The 20420-nt window shown below is 38.0% G+C and overlaps 1 protein-coding gene across 1 annotated transcript in view; it reads right to left on the bottom strand.

Annotated features, from left to right (window-relative positions):
• The window catches only part of cwc27 (CWC27 spliceosome associated cyclophilin), a 54007-nt gene that overhangs the window by 28730 nt on the left and 4857 nt on the right, over positions 1–20420 (bottom strand). Inside the window, exons 5-10 of the mRNA XM_079804543.1 lie at positions 20277–20375; positions 20087–20187; positions 18099–18168; positions 17921–18000; positions 17232–17259; positions 16994–17145 (exon numbers count right to left, since the gene is read on the bottom strand). Of these exons, the coding sequence (XP_079660669.1) occupies positions 16994–17145; positions 17232–17259; positions 17921–18000; positions 18099–18168; positions 20087–20187; positions 20277–20375 (530 nt within the window). The remainder of the gene's footprint in view (positions 1–16993; positions 17146–17231; positions 17260–17920; positions 18001–18098; positions 18169–20086; positions 20188–20276; positions 20376–20420) is intronic.

The following is a 20420-nucleotide window of genomic DNA, read 5'->3' as shown; positions in this document are numbered from 1 at the left end:
ACAACCTGTAAGTCTGATTTATTTTTCATCGAGGTGTTTCCCTGTAATAGGTTAATTGTTCGTTGTAGCAAGGAAGTAAACAGATGACAACGCTGTTCTGCAAACCAGTCTGTTAAATGCTCATTCATACTTAACGTTATCCGACAAACACTTAACGTTACAAACACTAACGTTAAAATCTCAACAGCGAACTTGGCATTAGTGTAAATGATTCTTTGATTAGAGCTTTTATGTATTATTTATCTACATACATGCTAAACATGGTTCTGTGTGTGATTTGGCTACTAGTAAAGCCAGTGTTTAGTGTTCGTTTTGGGTTAATAGTTCTTGCCACAGATATTCTGCTATAATCGTTCTAAAAATACAAAAGTGCCATTCAGTAGCGATCACTATAGATCCGCAGTTTTTACTCTTGAGGACTGAACAGGTTGAACAGGTTCTGCTCGATCATCTTCACTAAAATGTTCTGGGTCTGATTCGGGCTCAGATTGGTATGGTTTTATTGACGCCATTGTTTCTAATACTGACCAAAGCACAGTCTACCGGTAAAGGGCGTGTAGTTTCCGATAAACGTGCACTGCGGTTAGCGAATCACAACACACTGGGCCAGCTAACCAATCTGAGCCCATCGCGTATTTTTGAGGGACTGGCCTTATAGAACCCGGAAACCATCAGACCGTTTTACAAGGAGGGACAGAGCAGTGTAGAATAAAGGTCAAATATATGAAAAATAATGATTTTTTTTTAAAAACGAAGCATGAACACGTTACAGTGCACCCCACAAACACAATCAAGCCTTCAAAAGAATATGTTTTACCACCCCTTTAACTAAAATTTGCCATTGAGCAAGGCACTTTACCTCTAGTTGCTCCATGAGGATTGAAGGTTTGAATCCAAAATGGAGCAACTACTACAAGAAGACATGCTGTCTCCTGCTCCATGGTAGCTTACAGAAGAAGAAAAAAGAAAAAAACAAAACAAAACAAAACACTGTCACTGATGTCCAACCGAGCAAGTGATAATCAAATTTGTTTGAACTGGTCTTACACCTGAGGTAATCTAACCCCCCCCAAAAAAGGATCTCATAGCCAATGCTCTTGTTCAGACAACAGAGGCAGATGTCACAGGACAGCTGATAAGGACAGGCCCAGGCAGACACACTTCCAAGGTGTGAGGTCCTCATTGATAAACTGCCAAGCTTGACTCGATGAGAGGAAGTTGCTTCCATGTGCAAACACTGCCCCCACCCAAAGCTGCCTTCTAGAGAACCAAATCTTCTGACGGCTCCCAAGACAGCATCTTCTATTGGGGTATAATAATATTTTCATAGGACTTGACAGCTAAGGTTTGATGCCAGGTTCTTACATGGCTACAAAGCACAGGTAAGCTGCAGAGCCTGGGCCTCCAGCCCAGAAACACGTGAGCCATTCAAGTCCATAACAATGACTGCCTTTGTTCCATCCATCTGCTCCTCTCAGCTGACAAACATTCTCTCCGGCAGCTCTCTTCTGTTACTCCTGTTGAACCTCGGGTCCCCAAACGCCAGGTTCCTAGTTTCTATGCTCTCAAGGGACAAGCATGCAGCATTGCGGACGTTTTAAAGGGGCTGACCTTGTAGAGGATCTCTTCTAGTGTTTGGAAGCTCAGGTAAAGGGGAATTGGTATTCGTTTGTTCTCCTCTTTAGGTCCCCAATCCTGAAAAGAGTGCATCACCTTCAGTGGTTGGAGCCACTCAACAGCATCCCACTGCTGGAGATCTTGGTAGCCAAAAGATTGCAAAGCCCTCGTTCTTGGTTAAGGCTGACATTCTCATTTCCTGCACATGTTTTGTTAGTTCATAGGACCAATAAGGTGACAGAGTTAGAGTACAGGTCAGGTCATCTCGGTTGGTTCACGTGCTTAACAGTTCATTGACTTCAAACCTGGCTAGGGTGGAGGGCGACTTCGATTGTGGTCTCTCACACAAATCTCTCGTATGGCTTTAGAAGATCTGGAATATAGTCTACAACTCTGACCACTATTATGTTGGGTTTTTGTCCTTTTTTTGAGCTCTGATAACTTGCACAACTAGTCAATTCATTTTACCACAATGTGCTGGGTCTGTCCTGACTAGTCATGGATAGGCTTCAGAAACATGACTAAAATGATTTTTCCTTTCTGTACAATTAAAGTGCATTTGAGCAGTAGGGCAACTATAAATTTTTAGTGTTCCTTTAATAGCGTCCATTGTGTCGGAACAGACAAACGTACATTTCAGCAAGAAAACAAGAGAAGACGTGAAGATTCCACAAGGGTGAAGAGTTATCTATTAGAGACCTACATTGACCCTTGGTCGGAAATGAGAAGGCCATATGGGGAAATACCTCCAACTAAGTGATAATTTTGCCTGCCTGGACATGCAACCATTTACCAAACAAGAGAGGCATATCCTAGGCAACAGCAACACAATGGGCCTCTCAGCCAGATTGCCAGTAAGAGTGGAGAAAGCTGAGAAAAATGCAAAGAGAGCGGAACACCTGCTAATTTACTCCTCGGGGCACAACAAATTCCTCAGAATATCCTTTTGTTCTTCAGGTGGAGTCCATCTCCACCACATTCGTTTAATAAGCAAAGTGACAATGGTTGTGACGATATCACATGAGAGGTGTTATTATTCAGGTAGACACCATCTAATTTTAACCAACTTTCTCAACAAGATTCTTTTAAAACTGTAGCTCTGCCATGGTAGTAGAAAACAGCGTTGTGAAATCAAGCTTGTGTAGTGTTTGTGTTCATGTACTTATGTAGAGTATGTTTTTTGGCCTAAGGCACCAAACGGAATTTATATTCAAGAAAAGTAGAATGCAAACGATGAAAATTCTTTTGTGCATCAAGTAAAAAAAGTAGTGCCAATGTACAGAATCGAGTGAAAGTCACAAAACAACAGCCAAACAATCCACAGAAAGCCATTTGTACAAAGTAATTGGGATCCTGGCATTAAGAAAATTAGGCAATTTGACTAAAATAGCACAGTTATTAATAAACAGCACTGTGCTGAAGTGTGATGGGCTGTTTAAAATAGCAGAGCTGTGAGATATGCCCTTGTTAGACAGCAGAGCGAGATAAAAAGGTATTTGTTAACTCAAGAAAAGAAAAGAACAGTGTGATAAAGTGTCCTTGTGATAAAAGGAGGAGGGGATGAGAGTTTATTAATGAGTGAGCTCTTTGAAGAGGAGCCAAAGTGTGCCCACTGTCTTGCGGCCTCATCAGCCAGAGGGCACAGACATCCCCCCTCAGCCAACACAATGACAGCCATTCACCAAACCTTCTCGGCCCGCCAGCAGGGAAGAGACCGTCATTTCACAAATCAGACGAGAGAGAGGGATTGGTGATGAAGTGCTGGACTAGACTTGACGCACACATTTAATGTCTGAGGAGTGGGGGAAAGACTTTGTCGTCACTCACGGCTCTCCAGACCAGCCAGCGATTGTCGCTCATTCAGACAATTCAAATAAGCGAAACCCGGGGAGCTCTGGATGATTTACTTTTCATAAAGAAAGCACACAAAGTGACTGGCCACCGACCAATCTTTCTCATGAATCGAGACTTCAACATTTAACCCTCGCCCCTCCACCAGCATGCTGTCGCAGTCCAAAAACTTCTTGTGAGTAGGTCGTTTTTGATCTGTTTTTCCAAAACGGATGCAGAGTGGCTCCTCGCGCTTTGCAGGAGTGGAAATACTGTTCCTCGAGCTCCACTCTCTACTGATTTTGACTTTTACGCACGGTTCAGAGTTTTATAATCAAGCAGTATAATCTCAGTGTTGCGTGGAGAGGGCAAATGTTTTCAAGGTCTTGAAGCAAATTGTTAAAGCAGAGGCGGTGTATAATAATCATATGATATCACATTTCAAGGAGGATAGTTAAGAATATTCGTTTTCCAGGTCTCCCTCTGACTCAAATGTAACGTCTACCTATGTTTTTTAGAAAGGAGACTGAATAATTGAACGACAGAGTTCCATAATAAATATTAATGATGGAGTTGATGAGTCAAGTGGTGGCCAAACACATGGCATAAGCTGCAGAGCGCAGACATTGAAAATAAGAATATAACACAGAAAATGTGTATATGCTGCATCCTCCAACCACTAGTTTGCTAACAAATTAATACATTTTACCACAACTAAAGCTCCAAACTGCAAGAATATGTGCATCATCACAACTAAAGCTCGCAAACATGCAGAGTACTTGCTGGAAGTGAAATTATAGTTCATTAGTAAGCATTTGAGATTCTAAAACACACTTAGTTTAAAACTTACAGAAAACTGATAATTTTGCTAATAATGTGTGAGAAAAGACTGTTTGATATTTTTTTCACAGGACTCTATAATCTCCAACTGGACAATCACATACTTTCTGGGGAATTAACTATAATAAGATAATAAGATAATGATTTGGCTCCAGACTTTTAAAAAAAATGCCATAAAGGGGAAAAAAAAATATCTAGAAGTCAAAATTTATTTTTGGTGACAAACTGTACTTTTTTTAATTGCATCACCCACCTGTCATTTAAACAAAAAAACTCAAAATCATTAAAAACTGTCTTTGCAAAACCTATATTATGACAAATTTATAAAAACATACAACTCAAACATTCTCCTAAATGTGCCAGCCAAAGTGTTAAGATCAGATCGAAATAATCAGAACCATTGTTGTAATATTGCCGATTCCTTGGGATTCTTCAAAAGGAAATGCAGAGCAGCAGGTGATACACACTGAAATTGTACGAGATCTGGTAAACTTTCCAAAATATTTTTCTCCTAAGCTCATTGATGTGTAAATGAGTACGGTCGTGTGTTCAAATATTTGTATGTTTAAGGTAAGAAAATTGTGGTCATTTTTGAAGCATAGTTTCAATAAATGCCATTACAGATCATTTCCATAGTGTATTAAGAAGATATTAAGATATTTTAAGCTGACTCTTTTAAGAAAAAGATTGTGATTTTGTCATGTGAGGGAAAAAAAACTTTCCAAAACTTGAGGAATAGTAAACAAAGCATGGTTATTTCTGGCTCGTTAATTCACAACGGTGAAAAATTAGAGAGATGCTCCGTCACTTCTTAGCTCTGCTCTGCTGAACGTCAATAGAGCCTCACATGCTGAAGTCTGGAGCCGTTCTGTCAGACTGCCCCAAACAGGGCACACATGCTCAGCGGGCCAGAGATCCATGAACCTGCAGATCCGCAGCACAGCTGCCAAGAATTAGATGATCCCTTCTGGCCTTCACACGAAAAGGGCCATTGCTTTACTGATCCGGGTGACCTTTCACTGAGAGGCTGATAAAGCGTCAGATTATGATGGATGACAACTGACAGGTGCCACTTAGAAATGCTGACACTGCACACAAAAGTCTTCATCTTTGGTGCATAATTGTGTCTGGCTGCAGTATAGGTCATAAAACCCGCCCTCTCCATGTAAATGAGCGAGAAACAAAATCAAATTATACTTCAAATAATGTTTTTTCCAAAGATGGTTTCTGTCATTAGGCAGGTTCTTATCACGCAGACATTTGTTCAAGGGTTTTTCGAAAGAGTTTGGTTTTAGTTATTTGATGCTATAAAAACGGGGTATAACGTCATGATTGACAGCTGTGCCTGCGATTGAGTCTGCAAGAGTTTTGGGCGGAACCTTGATACCGTGACTCCACCTCAGAATCACTACTGCACAGAAACACTGTTTCTAGGATATTTGGCTTAATTTCTACAGTTGAAAGGGGGGAAAAAAGCTCTGTCTATCTTTTATTTACAGTCTATGGTCTGAATGAAATCATAATAATCATAATTTGCTATTTATTTTTTTATAGATAGATAATATAGATGAACTAATATAGAGTTGGCCCACCCTTCTGGGAAGGCTTTCCACAATGTTTAGGAGTGTGTTTATGGGTCTCCGCTCGAATTCATCCAAAAGGTGTTCTATTGGGTTGAGTTCAGGACTCTGTGCAGGCCAGTCAAGTTCCTCCACACCAAACTCGCTCATCCATGTGTTTATGGACCTTGCTTTGTGCACTGGTGCGCAGTCATATTGGAATTAGGCATGTGCCGGTATCAAATTTTCATGTTGCGATTAATTGCTGAAGCTTTTATCACGGTATACGGTATTATCACGATATTGAAATAAGTTGCAAAAAAAGTGTTGTCATACTATAACAGGTTAAATCACTTTCTTATAACAAAAGAACCAAACATTTAAATACAATAAAGCAATACACAAAAATGTATAAAGTAAACAAATATTTAAAACAGATTTAAGTGCAAAAGAATTATAAAGAACAACAGGTATGCTGAAATGTACATTTAACTAAGATTAATACAAGCTTTAGAAGTATTTTTCATTGTCAGTTTGTTAATGAAGGAACTAATGTTAAATACTGGAGCCTTGTAGAGTGTGTGATTGAACAACAGTCAGAACATATTCAAACAATATCTAGGGCATGTAATTTAGTCCAGATTAAAATATAAAATGCAAGTTTGAAAATGAATAGCCTTAAGTCTTTAAGTATTATGTATTAGGTTATGTGATTACTGGGGAAACGGCTGCATTTCTGCTGTTCCGTCAGCGCCCTCTGCTGTCAAAGAATGAATGTGCACTTCAGCGTGTCTCCTCATTCCGCCATGTGCTCGGCTCATGCACGGTCTATTTACATCAGTGCGCGTTCCTCTTTGACCTGTTTTTCATTTTAAACGGTTGATGGGTAAAGTATTCTTAAAATTCATTCTAAAAATCGGAATAATTCGTAATAAATAATTATTCACGGTATTTTGAAGTGCCCACGATAACAATATTGTGCATATTCATTATTGCGGTATATCGTATTACCGTTTACCGGCACATGTCTAATTGGAATAGGAAGGGGCCAATCCCAAACTGCTCCCGCAAAGTTGGGAGCATGAAATTGTCCAAAATGTCTTGGTATGCTGAAGCATTAAGAGTTCCTTTCACTAGAACTAAAGGGTCAAGTGCAACCCCTGAAAAACAACCCCACACCATAATCCCCCTCCACCAAACTTTACACTTGGCACAATGCAGTCAGACAAGTACCGTTCTCCTGGCAACTGCCAAACCCAGACTCGTCCATCGGATTGCCAGACAGAGAAGCGTGATTCGTCACTCCAGAGAACACGTCTCCACTGCTCGAGAATCCAGCGTTCTTTACACCACTGCATCTGACGCTTTGCATTGCACTTGGTGATGTAAGGCTTGGATGCAGCTGCTCTGTCATGGAAACCCATTCCATGAAGCTCTCTACGCACTGTTCTTGAGCTAATCTGAAGGCCACACAAAGTTTGGAGTTCTATAGCTATTATTTCTGCAGAAAGTTGGCGACTTTTGCACACTGTGTGCCTCAGCATGCGCTGACCCCCCCCTCTCTGTGATTTTACATGGCCTACCACATATTACAATTTAAAATAAGTTTCCAATTTTAATATATGTGACCCTGGAACACAAAACTTTGTGGCGGAGTTGCTGTTGTTCCCAATTGCTTCACCTTTGTTATAATATCACAGTATTTGATTGTAGAATATTTAGTAGTGAGGAAATTAACTTATTGCACAGGTGGCAACCTATCACGGTACCACGCTTGAATTCACTGAGCTCTTGAGAGTGACTGGAAATGTTTGTATAAGCAGTCTGCATGCCTAAGTACTTGATTTTGTACACCTTTAGCCATGGAAGTGATTGGAACACCTGAATTAAAAGATTTGGAGCAGTGTCCCAATACTTATATCGGTCGATATAGGTTCATTTTTAATTGTATCATAATCGGCCTGATAAAAATTTGGCCAATATATTAAAGTCGATAAATAATGAATTGTTTTATAATATAATACTATACTTCTATAACATAATAATATACTATACAATATAAGACTAATACTTCTACTACTAATAATAAATACATTTTTATTAAAATACATAATATATTTTTATACATTTAATAAATGCATACAAAATGTTAGCTAGATAATGTTGCAAAGAAAGTGCCAGGTACTTGTTTGCTTGTTCTTTTGCCCAAGGTTTCATAGTTTTCTCTTTTGAATTGTGGCTGTGGTATATCACTCGGGTTTAAATGAAAATATTAAGAGCGCATGGCTATATCCAAGAGCCATATGGAAGCACTTTGTATCCTTGTGCCCTGTCGGGTTTAGTGTAAGTGTCGGCTACCATATGTCGTGATGTCGGGACTCCCATTGCATGCTGTTTTATTCATTACCATCTATGCCAATGATATGGACAGCGGTGAGAGTTTATATCTTTCTGTGAAAAAAAATAAGTTAAAAGTAAATTAATATCAGGACGTCACTATAAATTTACAGCTAAAAAAATGGTTTGATTGTTAAAAAAAAAAAAAGGATTTCCATTAGCAAGAATACCAGAAGCGTTCTATTAAACCATGCTGACCCATACCAAAAAACACAGATAGCCAACCAGGAAATGAAATACTATCTTAAGCAGTAGACATGGATCCATAGGAGCTAGATTTCAGCTCGAGACTCATAGACTTATTCCAACCAACATCAGATCCTTCCTACAGCCTGTGCTTCCTTCCAGGTGACTGGCAACCAAAGCTTCTCTCTTCACCTAAAAGCTCCTGTAAGCCTGAGTGGGAAAGAGCTCTGGGCTGCAACAATGCTCCCTTTGTCTTGCACCAACACTCTACCTACCAGCCAACTCTTTGATTGCAAGCCAAGACAAACCACTGTGTTGGGTTACAGTTCTTGTAGCCAAACACCACGCTTGTGTTTAATATACTACAGTCTTTCTGCATTTTGCTACCTGTCAATCAAAGCTGCAAGACTCAGTGGGTTTGGCCATTACTTCATTATGTAGAAAAAGAAAAGAGCATGTTTATTATGATCGAAAAATTATCCAGACACATAACGGCCGATGGTGAGATAAGGCAGGTGTGCTTCCAGAAAAGGGGGTGTGCAGGAGATTTCCCCGCCTTTAATGCCTCAGTCAGTAAGGTTATGAATCCTTTAATCCCCCCATTTTCAAAGGTCACACGCTGATTTCAAGGACCACATGAAAGAGATGCAACTGTGACAATGAGTCTGATATGAGAGGCTTTGGAAAATGGATTTTAAAGATGAGAAAATGAGATCAGGATCTTTGTTCAAGTAGTTTTTGCACCTTGCAATTTGACTCCATAATCTCCCACAAAAATAAGGCATTTCTGAGAGTTTCAGGAGCATTAAGATTGGATGGATGGAAATAATTACTCTTTTCAGTGTAGTGTTAATTTTGTCAGCTATTTCTTTTAAGTCCTGTGTCAAATAAACTTTCTAGGTTTTTTTTTCTTCTTCATATTTGTTGTTTTTGTTTAGTCAAGTTTTAGTTGACTAAATGTCTGGGAATTTTAGTGTCGTTTTTAGTCTATTGGAGATTGCAGAACTCCAGCTTACTTGTTTTCTTTATTTACAGATCATCGGCAAGCGCTTCCACAGTGTAGAGAGAGAGCCCGCGTACACATGGTTGCAAGATTGTATTAAAAAAAACACTGGGAAAATGTATAATTTTTAATAGAAAACTTGTTAAAAACAGTCTGTAATATTTTGTATCCTCTTTTTATTCGACAAAAAGCAGGACTTTGGTAAAGTTTTTTATTTTTAAACTACTTTATACCCTCGTCTTTTTTCATCAACAATATTCCCTGTTGATATGTTCACAGTTATTGTTTAAATTACATTGGTGTCATCTCGCTTCGTCTAATGCCCAGTACACATTGTACAATTTTGTGCTGTCCAATACGAAAAATTACCAATCGTTTACGATCTGTGGTCGTAGCTCCTAAACGGTGGTCCTACGTCATACAGTGAGAGGTTCAAAGATGGCCGTTGTCATGGTCTTTCGACCAAAGATAGCCTGCTATAATTTTCTGACAGTGTGAGAAATTTAGCATGATCACCACAATATGCAGTATGCAGTTTGCTGCTAGGACCTACGTCTACTGACTAGCCAATAAAAATGCAACATGAAATCCCAAAATCCTGTGCGTTCCATTTGGTGACAGTTAGAAAAAGAAATATGGCATCTGAAAGTTGTGGTTGCTGGTCAGTTGTAAATGTACGTTTTTGACCAATATTTTCCAATTCTGATATCTTTTCTAACAAAAAATGACTACTATAGTAAATAAATATTTGTTTAGTTATCACCAAAGCTTGCTCTATTGTGCTGTAGATCATCAAACTGTTACGCTGCCTCAGAAGTCTGTCCTAAATCAGTTTCGTGAGGTGCCTTCATACGCAAACGCTGCCTGCAGAGTCATTGCCTATAAGGCAGCGCTAAGTTAAAGCGCTAAGACTGCCTACTTTTTCAGACCAGCCAATGATTGCGTTAATGGGAAGCAATCAGTGAGCAATCAACTTGGGTAAATTAAAGGTACATCTTTGTGTCTGTGACCAGTGTGTACAAGCTTGATGACTGCTGAAAATAAGTTGACCATTTAAAAGAAAAGCTATAATATATATTGGTTTAAATTGTTACTGCCTTTAGTTATTATTTTGGAATAAATGTAAAAATGCGTAAAAATACTAACTTAAATAAAATCTATACTTGGTTTTAATAAATAGAACATTACTTAGTGTAAAAATACAAAATAGAACTGTATTTGGTCCCTCTTTTTATGTAATGCTTATTTAACCAGGAAAATTAAGTTTAAAAGGGACCTAAATTTAAAGGGGGGGGGGGGGTGAAATGCTGTTTCATGCATACTGAGCTTTTTACACTGTTAAAGACTTGGATTCCCATCCTAAACATGGAAAAAGTAAAAAAACAACAAAAAAAGTTGGACGTTTGATGGAGTATTTCTGTGCCAAAAATACTCCTTCCGGTTTCTCATAAGTTTCGGGGGCGGGCAGGCGGGCCGGCGCGTGCGCGACTAGCGCGAGAGAGCAAAAACTTTAGGGAAGCCGGCTGCGCTGCAGTCACAGGACTTCACGAAATCAATAATGTCACCAAAGATGTGTGTTTTTGGTTGTCATGGCAAGACAATCATGTTTTTCCGGAGCAGCAACGGAGTTGTGCAAGTGTTTGTTTGTTCCCTGAATTTCGGCGATGATGGTTTATAAACAAGGTACAGTTCAACTCTGGATTTGTAGCTCGCTTAATGCTGAAAGATGGAGCAATCCCAGCGAATAAGGTTCACAGTCGTGTGTTGATAGCAGGCGGTGAGTAAAAATGCTTCAAATGTATTTGTGTTGTTAGCTATCGATTCCATTGTTTTTCTATGTAAAAATGCATAGCTCAACGCAATAGCTGCACGCGCTCGTCATTCTTTAGCTCCATCCGAACGATACGCCCCCAGCCGCTCTGCTTTTTTCGGAAAGAGTCAGTACAGCGTATCTTTCTTTTATAAATATAATAAAACTAAAGACTTTTCGGAGATATGAAAGATGCAATACTACTCTATAGGTACTCAAGATTGACATGAGATTGACTGAAAATGAGTGTTTCACCCCCCCTTTAATGTATATTAAAAAATGTGAGGACTTTGCCGCCTCATTTTAAAACACCACCACACACCACAGGATTCAATAGATGTCATCATCGTACAGTTTACATACAACGCTGTTTTGGGGGTCTTTGTTTTTGAAAATGATACCGCTACAGTCTCTGTGTAAACTACAAAAACACGGATTTGTTTCTTTACAAAGTGACATTGCCACTCACTGGCCTGCAGTGTTAATTTCATCAACAACATTTTTTCACAGACGAAAGCGAGATCGAACGATAACTAAATAAAAATCAGTTTTGAATGACAAAAACTATGATAATTTATTGACATTTTCGTCAACAAATAAAATCTAGACGAAAATGTTAGGGAGGGACGATTTGGGAAGAGATCCAGTCAGAACTGATGTCCTGCGTGTGTGGTAGTGTGGCAAGTAGACCAAAGACCAAAGGACGAGAGTAGGAGCTCAGAAGCATAAAAGGACGAGAGAAGACCAGGCCTCTATTTGGTACGGTTTTCTGTGCGCACACACCCGAAGTTCGCAGCCATACACAGGCACAGCTACCTCTTACAGCGCACAAGTACTGAATTGAGCTCTCTTTCGGTTCTGAATGGACAAATACACACAACATGTCAAAATGTCTGTTTTGTAAAGTATTCACATAAACAGTTGTGAGAATATCGAATGTGCGTCAGAGCATTCGGTCTTAAAGTAGCAGCATAAATAGACCTAATGCCGTCTGTACCCTTAATATTAAATCAAACAACAAAAGAAAAAGAGAGAAGAATTTACTGCCCTTTAATAGTTTTAATAAGGATTAATTATATTTCATTCATACAAATGAATGTCTTCTTGAAAGAATAAAGAATGACGTATGCAAGTTGTTGTAAAGAATGCATATCATTCATTGAAAAGAAAACCATGTGTTCTTCTTTAGGAGAAGTGGTATAATTTCATTTTCAAATAAATAAAGGCATGTCACAGCAGTTACATATGTGTCTGTATTGGATGTTCAAACTTTAATATCATTCATATTAACAGGTTATTAGATGTTTTCTCCAGGAGTATATAATGGGTTTGGACGTTTTAGAGAAATTCTTAATTAATGCATTACAATTTAACTAAACCCATTCGATTTTAGTTGAATAAAGCTAATGTAGATTTATCGGTTATCAGCCACAAGATGAAAATGAATTATTGGCTCAACAAGCACGTCAACTGGGGACTTGGAGGTGGACTTTTTTTTAAAGGGGTGGTAAACCACGATTTCACTATTCTAACTTTAGCTAACGTGTAATGTTGCTGCTTGAGCATAAACAACATCTGCAAAGTTACAACGTTCAAAGTTTAAAGCAAAGGGAGATATTTGCTTTTAAAGAAATCAGTTTCTAAGAACTACAGCAAACGGCCAGTAGGCGACTACACACATTCCTCCAGGGTTGGTGACATCAACAGGCTCAATATTTACATAAACCCCTCCTCCGAGAATATTAAATAAGGGGGGGTGAGGCCATTTTGTATCGCGGCGCTGTTGTGGTATAGTCAGGCTGGAGTGTTGTTGCCGCGATGCAGAGGAAACGCTGTTATTTTCATCCGGATTGCAGGTCTGGGGTACTTGCTCTGCTCAGCCTTCCTTGGGACGGGGGTGCGTTGCAGAGCGTTTAACATACAGCATGTTATATGCACGTGTGTTTGAGTCAGCGGGGAATCAGGCACGCGCAGGGCTCTCTGCAGCACATCTAACAGAGGAAAACATCCACCGTCTTCGCGATTTCAATGCCAGATTTGCACAACGTCAGCTGCGTGAAAAAAACACTGCCGGTGCGTGGATGCATGACGCGCGCGCTGCACATTTCACGGAGGACAACACAAACTTCCACAAACTTCGCGAGTTCAATACAGGATATGCACAACGGCTTGTCCTGAAAGCCGGATTTACAAACAGAAGCTGTTCACGGGCCACAACCTGTAAGTCTGATTTATATTGGCAAAGGAGGTTGGCAAAGGTTGGGAAAGGAGGGAACCGTTTTCGCCTCCTGCGGCAGAGTAATTTGATTTGGGAGTCAGAAATCTCCTTCACCTTGAGGGACCTGGCTGTGTCCACTGAAGCGGATCCACTGAAGATGAGGAGCAACTGTGCCACAGTTCTGGTTGACTGCAGGTGTCACTGGTCTTTAGTAACTTCAGGAATTGGTCAACCAGCAACATGCTGAGATCACACTGAGCTGACTGACAAAAAAAAACCTTGTGTGTCTTTATGTATTTTTGCTTTGTGGCACCTGTGTTTAGCACCAAAAATGCATTTGTAATAGCTATTTAGACAGCTAAAACATGCTACAAGAAGTTTAACTCCCTTTAAAACACTAAGGGCCAGATTTACTAACAGCTTGCACCAGCGCAAACCCTCTTTTGGCGTCAAAAAACTACTGTCAGGATTTATTAAAGACATACAGTTAAAAATTAGCTCTGAAAAGGCGTGGACAGGGTTATTTTTGCGGCTGAAATTATTGCATATGCATTTGTAGGAGTTTCCCTTTCAGATGCAAAACTTATGGAGAGTATTTAAATGAATCACAAGGTGATTTACTAAGGTTTGCGCCAGTCAATTTACTTGTATCTGCGCCAGTATTTAACTCCCAAAAAACATGTCTTAAGCCAGATGCTAATTTTTGCTGCTCTTGGTAAATTGTGTTGGTCATCGTAGAAAAGATCCGGCTGTGTCTGTGTTCATTTTGTGCGTCGTCAGAAGATCGCGTGCAGCACTCTCCACTCACGTCTGCGTTTTTTTGGGATTGCGCTCTCATGCTAATTTGCCCCGTTTAGTAAATCTGAGCCTAAAGCAGTTACATTTACTAAAGAAATATTAAGAAAATGGCTAACTATGATAGTTTTTGTGTTAGAAAACGTTATTGATATTTTGCCTGTTTATTAGCTGAATACATATCACATTGTAATTTAAATGTTGCTCTATGTATAAATACAGACAGGTGTCTTTGGCTTTTACACTGAAAAAATATCAGCAAAAAGTTCTTCTAACAAATGTAAAACAAAGATGTTTTAGTAAGAGGAGTCAGTTTATTATTCTGTGCTAACTGAACAAGAGTACTCTGAACATGTTTCTAACAAAAGTTGTTTTGTTCGATTCTGGCCACGATTTGGCCGCCTGAGACAAATTTTGCGAATCCTAAAAGATTCCTCTGATCCTTAGCCAGAATCTGAAGTCTTTGATAGCTAGTCTGTGAATGTTCACCGACAGCCAATTAATGACCACTGCGATCAGATTTTAACTCTGATGAAATTCTGGCAGAGTCCTGCAGTGTGGCTTTTCTTACAGCGACTGTCAAATAAAAAAAACAATAGGAGCACAGAACCTGATGACAATTAGTGAGACAACAACAAACCACCACTTGCTCAACAGACAGTCTTTGTTTTTTTCCATTTATCTTTTCAAGAGACAAGCCATGATCAAAATTAAAGTTAGAGACTGTTTTTGTTTGCTAGCCACCATTTCAATCTCGGATGTAATGCAGCTCACGTCACCGAACACGTCACGGATTGATGATGTAAAACTCCAGACGAGTCTTCTTGCGTGCATCCGCTTTTAACACGTCTTGAGTGTCGCACAGTCTGACATTAAAAGACAACTGAGATCTTACAGTATGACAAGCAACTATAACTACTATAAATCCTACAATGTGCACCCGGCTTTACTCAGACACAAGTATTTGTTCAAAATGTGTCCAACTGTTGTCCCAACTTCATCCGAACAAAGTTTTAAATTGCACAATGTTGTGTACGTTCCCAGCATGCATTGCACCGTAAAAAAAATATGGTAACTATTATTAAAAAGTGATCATTTGTATGCTTCTGCAGCTGTCACTGTTAGATAGCTGTCATGTGGTTTAAAGGGATAGTTCACCCAAAAATGAAAATTCTGTCATCATTTACTCACCCTCAAGTTGTTCCAAACCCAAAATAAGATATTTTGAAGAATAAGCAGATCGAGCAACCATTGACTACCATAGTATTTCCCCCCCTATTATGGTAGTCAATGGTTGCTCGATCTGCTTATTCTTCAAAATATCTTATTTTCTGTTCAGCAGAACAAAGAAACTCATACAGGTTTGGAACAACTTGAGGGTGAGTAGATGACAATTAAAATTTTTGGGTGAACTATCCCTTTACCTAACATTTGTTGATCATCACAGTGCTTGAGATTTCTGTGGGGAAGTATGTGCATCTCCCTGAAACTGTATATATTATATTTAATAATACATATATATTTATTTTATTTTATTTAAATTGTCATATGATAGTCCAGTCAAAATAACAAATTGATTATATATATAGGTAAATCAATTTTTTTTTTTTTACAGCATAGATTATGTCTCTATTTATTCAGGGTCTCTCGTATGAGCTTTGAGTTCTTAAGATGATGTGTTAAAATAGTTAAACTTTTAGAAATGGTGTTTTGGGTTCTGTTCGAATCTGCACTTCCTCAAAAAGAACTTGTCAACAAACCGTTCAGGGGTTCAAACGTTCTAATCAATTTTGAAAATAAAAAAAGTCATTTTGCACATCGTTGTAATGCGTGCAATGAATGCACAGAAGTCGTCATAGTATAAAGACTACATTAGGGTAATTTTTAATATCACTAAAGCATCAACTCCTCTCACTTTTGTTGCAATTAATTGTGTATATTAGGTGCAAAGGTTTTTTTCAGTTTGCCAGACACAATGCAGACTGGAAAAAGACTATTTCAAATTAGGGATTGATAATGAGCGTTTAAAAAAAAAAGTATATAAAAGTAACCAATCAGTATCTTATTTACTGGCCATGTAAGAAACTTATAAAACATCAATGAGGGTCCAATTCATTAAATAAGTAGAAATATTAACGTGTTAGATTTAGATAGTTACACAGTTGTCATGTTAACCTGGAATAAGAAAAACTATTAAAAAACAAAGACAGAGGTACAAGGCTGAAGCCCAGTTTAGGAGAACACAAAGAACCCATAAAACATTTTGTGACACTAATGCCAAAAGGAACTCATCCGCATCCCTGGAGAGAATGTGCCTCTGATCTTTACAGACCAACAGTGCCTTCTGCTGGACACACTTTAAATGCTCTATCCACAGTACGTACAGCAGCGCTGACCAATCCTGTTCCTGGAGAGCCAACATCCAGCTGAGTTTAACCCTAACACACCTGACTGATAGTTTCTATTGATCCCGAAGAAGACCTTGATTTTAGCTGCTTCAGGTGTGTTGGAGCTAAACTCTGCAGGTCATTGGTCCTCCAGGAACACACTACTAACTTAACTCAACCAGGCCCCAGAAAGTTGACAAGTTGTCATAATATGTCCCCCCGACTCACCAACTCTCACTGACAAGTGACTCACTGACCAGTTGTGGGAATGTCGTTTCAGAAGTTCAGAAGTCAACTACACAATAAGAGGAAATTACATCATCAGAAGAGAACTCAAGACGAATGGCATACCTGCGAGAGGTCTTCTTAACCATGTCTTGATTGGTCTTCTCCTCATCCATCTTGTCTTTCTTCAGTTTCTTTGCAATGTTCTCTCTGACCTTCTCTCTCTCGAGTCTCTCCATTTCACGATCGCTGTCATCCTCTCCATCATCGTCTGCACCCTGTAGTGGATAACAGACACACTCTTACACCACAGAATGAAATCCTCAGAAATCATTAAACGGAACACAAATCAAAGAGAACGTACCTCAAATTCATCTCCGGCACTTCGGTTCCTATCCATACAAAAAAAACAACAACAAATTTTTTTTGCATTTACACCAGGGTTATTATTGTTAACTAAAGCTAAAACTATTAAAACATTTGTGTTAACTGAAATAATGCTGAATGCTGGACCTTTAGTTTAAGGTCCAATTCTCGCTATTAACTAGCTATTAACTATGACTATCGATCTATCTGGTATTATCAATAAACTCCTAAATACTGATTATTAATAGCTAGTAAGGTAGTTGTTTAGTTTAAGTATTGGGTAGGATTAGCGATGTAGAATATGGTCATGTAGAATAAGGCATTAATATGTGCTTTATTAGTACTAATAAACAGCCGATATCCTAGAAATATGCAATCTAATAAGCGACTAGTTAATAGTCAGAACTGGACTCTAAGCTAAAGTGTTACCAATACAATATTACAATTAGTTGAAAAATTTTAACTAAAAGGAAAATTAGAAATGTTGCCTTGGATTAAATACATTTAAGTTGAAGCACTATAATCATTAACTGGAAACAAACAAAAAAAACTTTAACAAAAAAATCTTTTATTTTACATAAATATAGAATTATGGATTACATCTGCATGATAAAGATCAATATATCATGGCATTACAATAGAAAGGGGAACTATAATTATGTGAAGACTGATGAATTTTTTCCCGACCTGTCAACGACTGGAACAGAGCTTAACTTGGGATCATCCTTCAGCAGGTCATGACTGCTTTTGCTTTTCCCTTTCATGGTCTGCAAGAAAGGACATGTTGAAAGCACCTACTGCTCTTTTTCCCACACATAAACATTCACCTCCATAGAGGAATTTCTGTCATTGGACACAAAGCTACCTGGCTGACTTGATTGACCATCTCCTCCTCTTCCTCGGCCTCCTCTCCAAACGACAACAAGCTGAAGTTCCTATAATAAAACTTTCCTGATTAATTCTACATTGTGGAAACATCTTTGTACAGCATCAAAATACAAATTTAAACAAAAATCTAAAAAGTTTCACAAAAAAAAACCAGATCATATAAAGATGGACCCTTTACTTTTTTTATAAATATATAGAATTGTTTAACATCCTTTTTTTTTAAGTCTGATTGCTTTTACAAACTACATGATTTGATGTATAATTAATGTCTGTCGTCCAAAGTTCAGAATGATTTCCGAAAGTTTAACGTTCAGAGCATGAGAAATAGTTATAGTGGTGCTTGCAAGAATCATAATAATGCCACAGCTGACTTTCCACAATCCAAACAATAATTATGGATAAAATCAATGTATTATTTTCAGTTATATATTACATCTCAGAATACGCCAGCAGTTCTCAACCAGGCGGTGTTAGGGCCCAATAGGAGGCCTCTGGAATATCATATCAAAATAATCTAACTCTAATCTTAATAAAAATCTAAATTTAAAACTTAAAAAAAAAAAAATTTTGAAATAAAACTTTGAAAAAATAATATATAAATACAGTATAAAAAAAAACTAAATAAATATATTAAAAAATAATGTTTCAAATGTATGAAATATGTGAGAAATCGAAATGTTGCCTTTGTATCAAATGGAAATAAAATGAATTGAAGTTGAAGTACTAAAATTACTAAAACTAAAATAAAACTAAAGTAAAGCTATATAGAATTTTTTTAACTAATAAAAATGCCAAAAGCACATGACAAAATTACTATAATACTATAACAAACTTAAATTAAAAAGAAAACTGAAAATATTAAAATAAACAATACTAAAATAACACTGGATGTAATACTGATTTTAAGATGCATATTAGTTTTTTCCCCTCCTAATAGCTTATATAACTCAATAGGATATAGTTCTTGAAACATCTGGAATCATAAAATTAATCATGGCTAATTATTAATTTATAATTGATATAGTCAAGTCAAGTCAACTTTATTTATATAGCGCTTTTTACAATGCAGATTGTTTCAAAGCAGCTTCACAGTGTTAAACAGGAAAATATTGCAACAGAATTTTATTCGGCCGTACAGCTGCTTCGGAGAAAACGGTGATGTCCTCCAGCTCATTTCAACTATCATACAATGACAATGCGGGCAGATCAGTAATTTATTTTAAATGGTTAATTTAGTTTACTTAATTAGATTTATTTGGATATTTAGTTGATAATTTAGTGTCCCCAACTGAGCAAGCCAAGCCAAAGGCGACAGTGGCAAGGAAACCAAAACTCCATCAGGTGGCCTAATGGAGAAAAATAAACCTTGGGAGAAACCAGGCTCAGTCGGGGTGCCAGTTTTCCTCTGGCCTGTTAACAAACAGCGCATGATTATTATTCTGGCAACTTTACATGTCAGCGATCATATTAGATCGGATGATCGATTCATCGGTCATATTAGATCGGAATATTCAAAAGATCAGAGGCAACATGCCGGAGACGGGTTTATTGAAATATATATATTTCATATATGTATGAATATGTGTGTGTGTGTGTGTGTGTGTGTGTGTGTGTGTGTGTGTGTGTGTGTGTGTGTGTGTGTGTGTGTGTGTGTGTGTGTGTGTGTGTGTGTGTGTGTATATATATATATATATATATATTACATGTGTATATGTGTGTATATTATTAAGTTTTTGTTAATAAAAAAAAGCTTATAAACAAGCACTTTTGTCATAATTAATCCAATGTCCTATATGAGAGGGCCTTCAACTATTGCTTTGGACAACAGGAGAAATTTAAGACAAACAGGTTGTGAACTACTGAAATACATCACTTGATAGATGTTAACTGCATTGCAAATGCTTTTATCATGTTGTCTGGTATCTACATACATGAAAGGAAGAAAGAAAAATGTGTGTGGCTTACTTGGTTGCTTTGGACTGTGATTTCTTCCCTTCTTCTTTGTTTTTTACTTTTTTGACTTTCAGTTCACGCGGAATGATGTCATCAAAGGCAGAATGTAAGACCTGTGTAAGAATGTAAGTCAATCACTGCATATGAAAACAAAGGTCAACTAAATTAAAATGGCAAAGCCAATTCAGGGGACTAAACAAACCTCTGCGGATCGAATTTTGTGTGGGTTGAGTGGCCGTTCATCATTATTACACGCCACATCTGCTAACCTAAGCATGTTATACACAGTATCTCCTGTGACCTGCAACCAAAATCACAACTTTTGACAATGACATGTGACAAAGGA

This window comes from Gobio gobio (genome assembly GCF_949357685.1).
Source record: "Gobio gobio genome assembly, chromosome: 22".
Classification (NCBI taxonomy): Eukaryota; Metazoa; Chordata; class Actinopteri; order Cypriniformes; family Gobionidae; genus Gobio; species Gobio gobio.
This window is presented reverse-complemented; position numbering and strand designations above follow the sequence as displayed.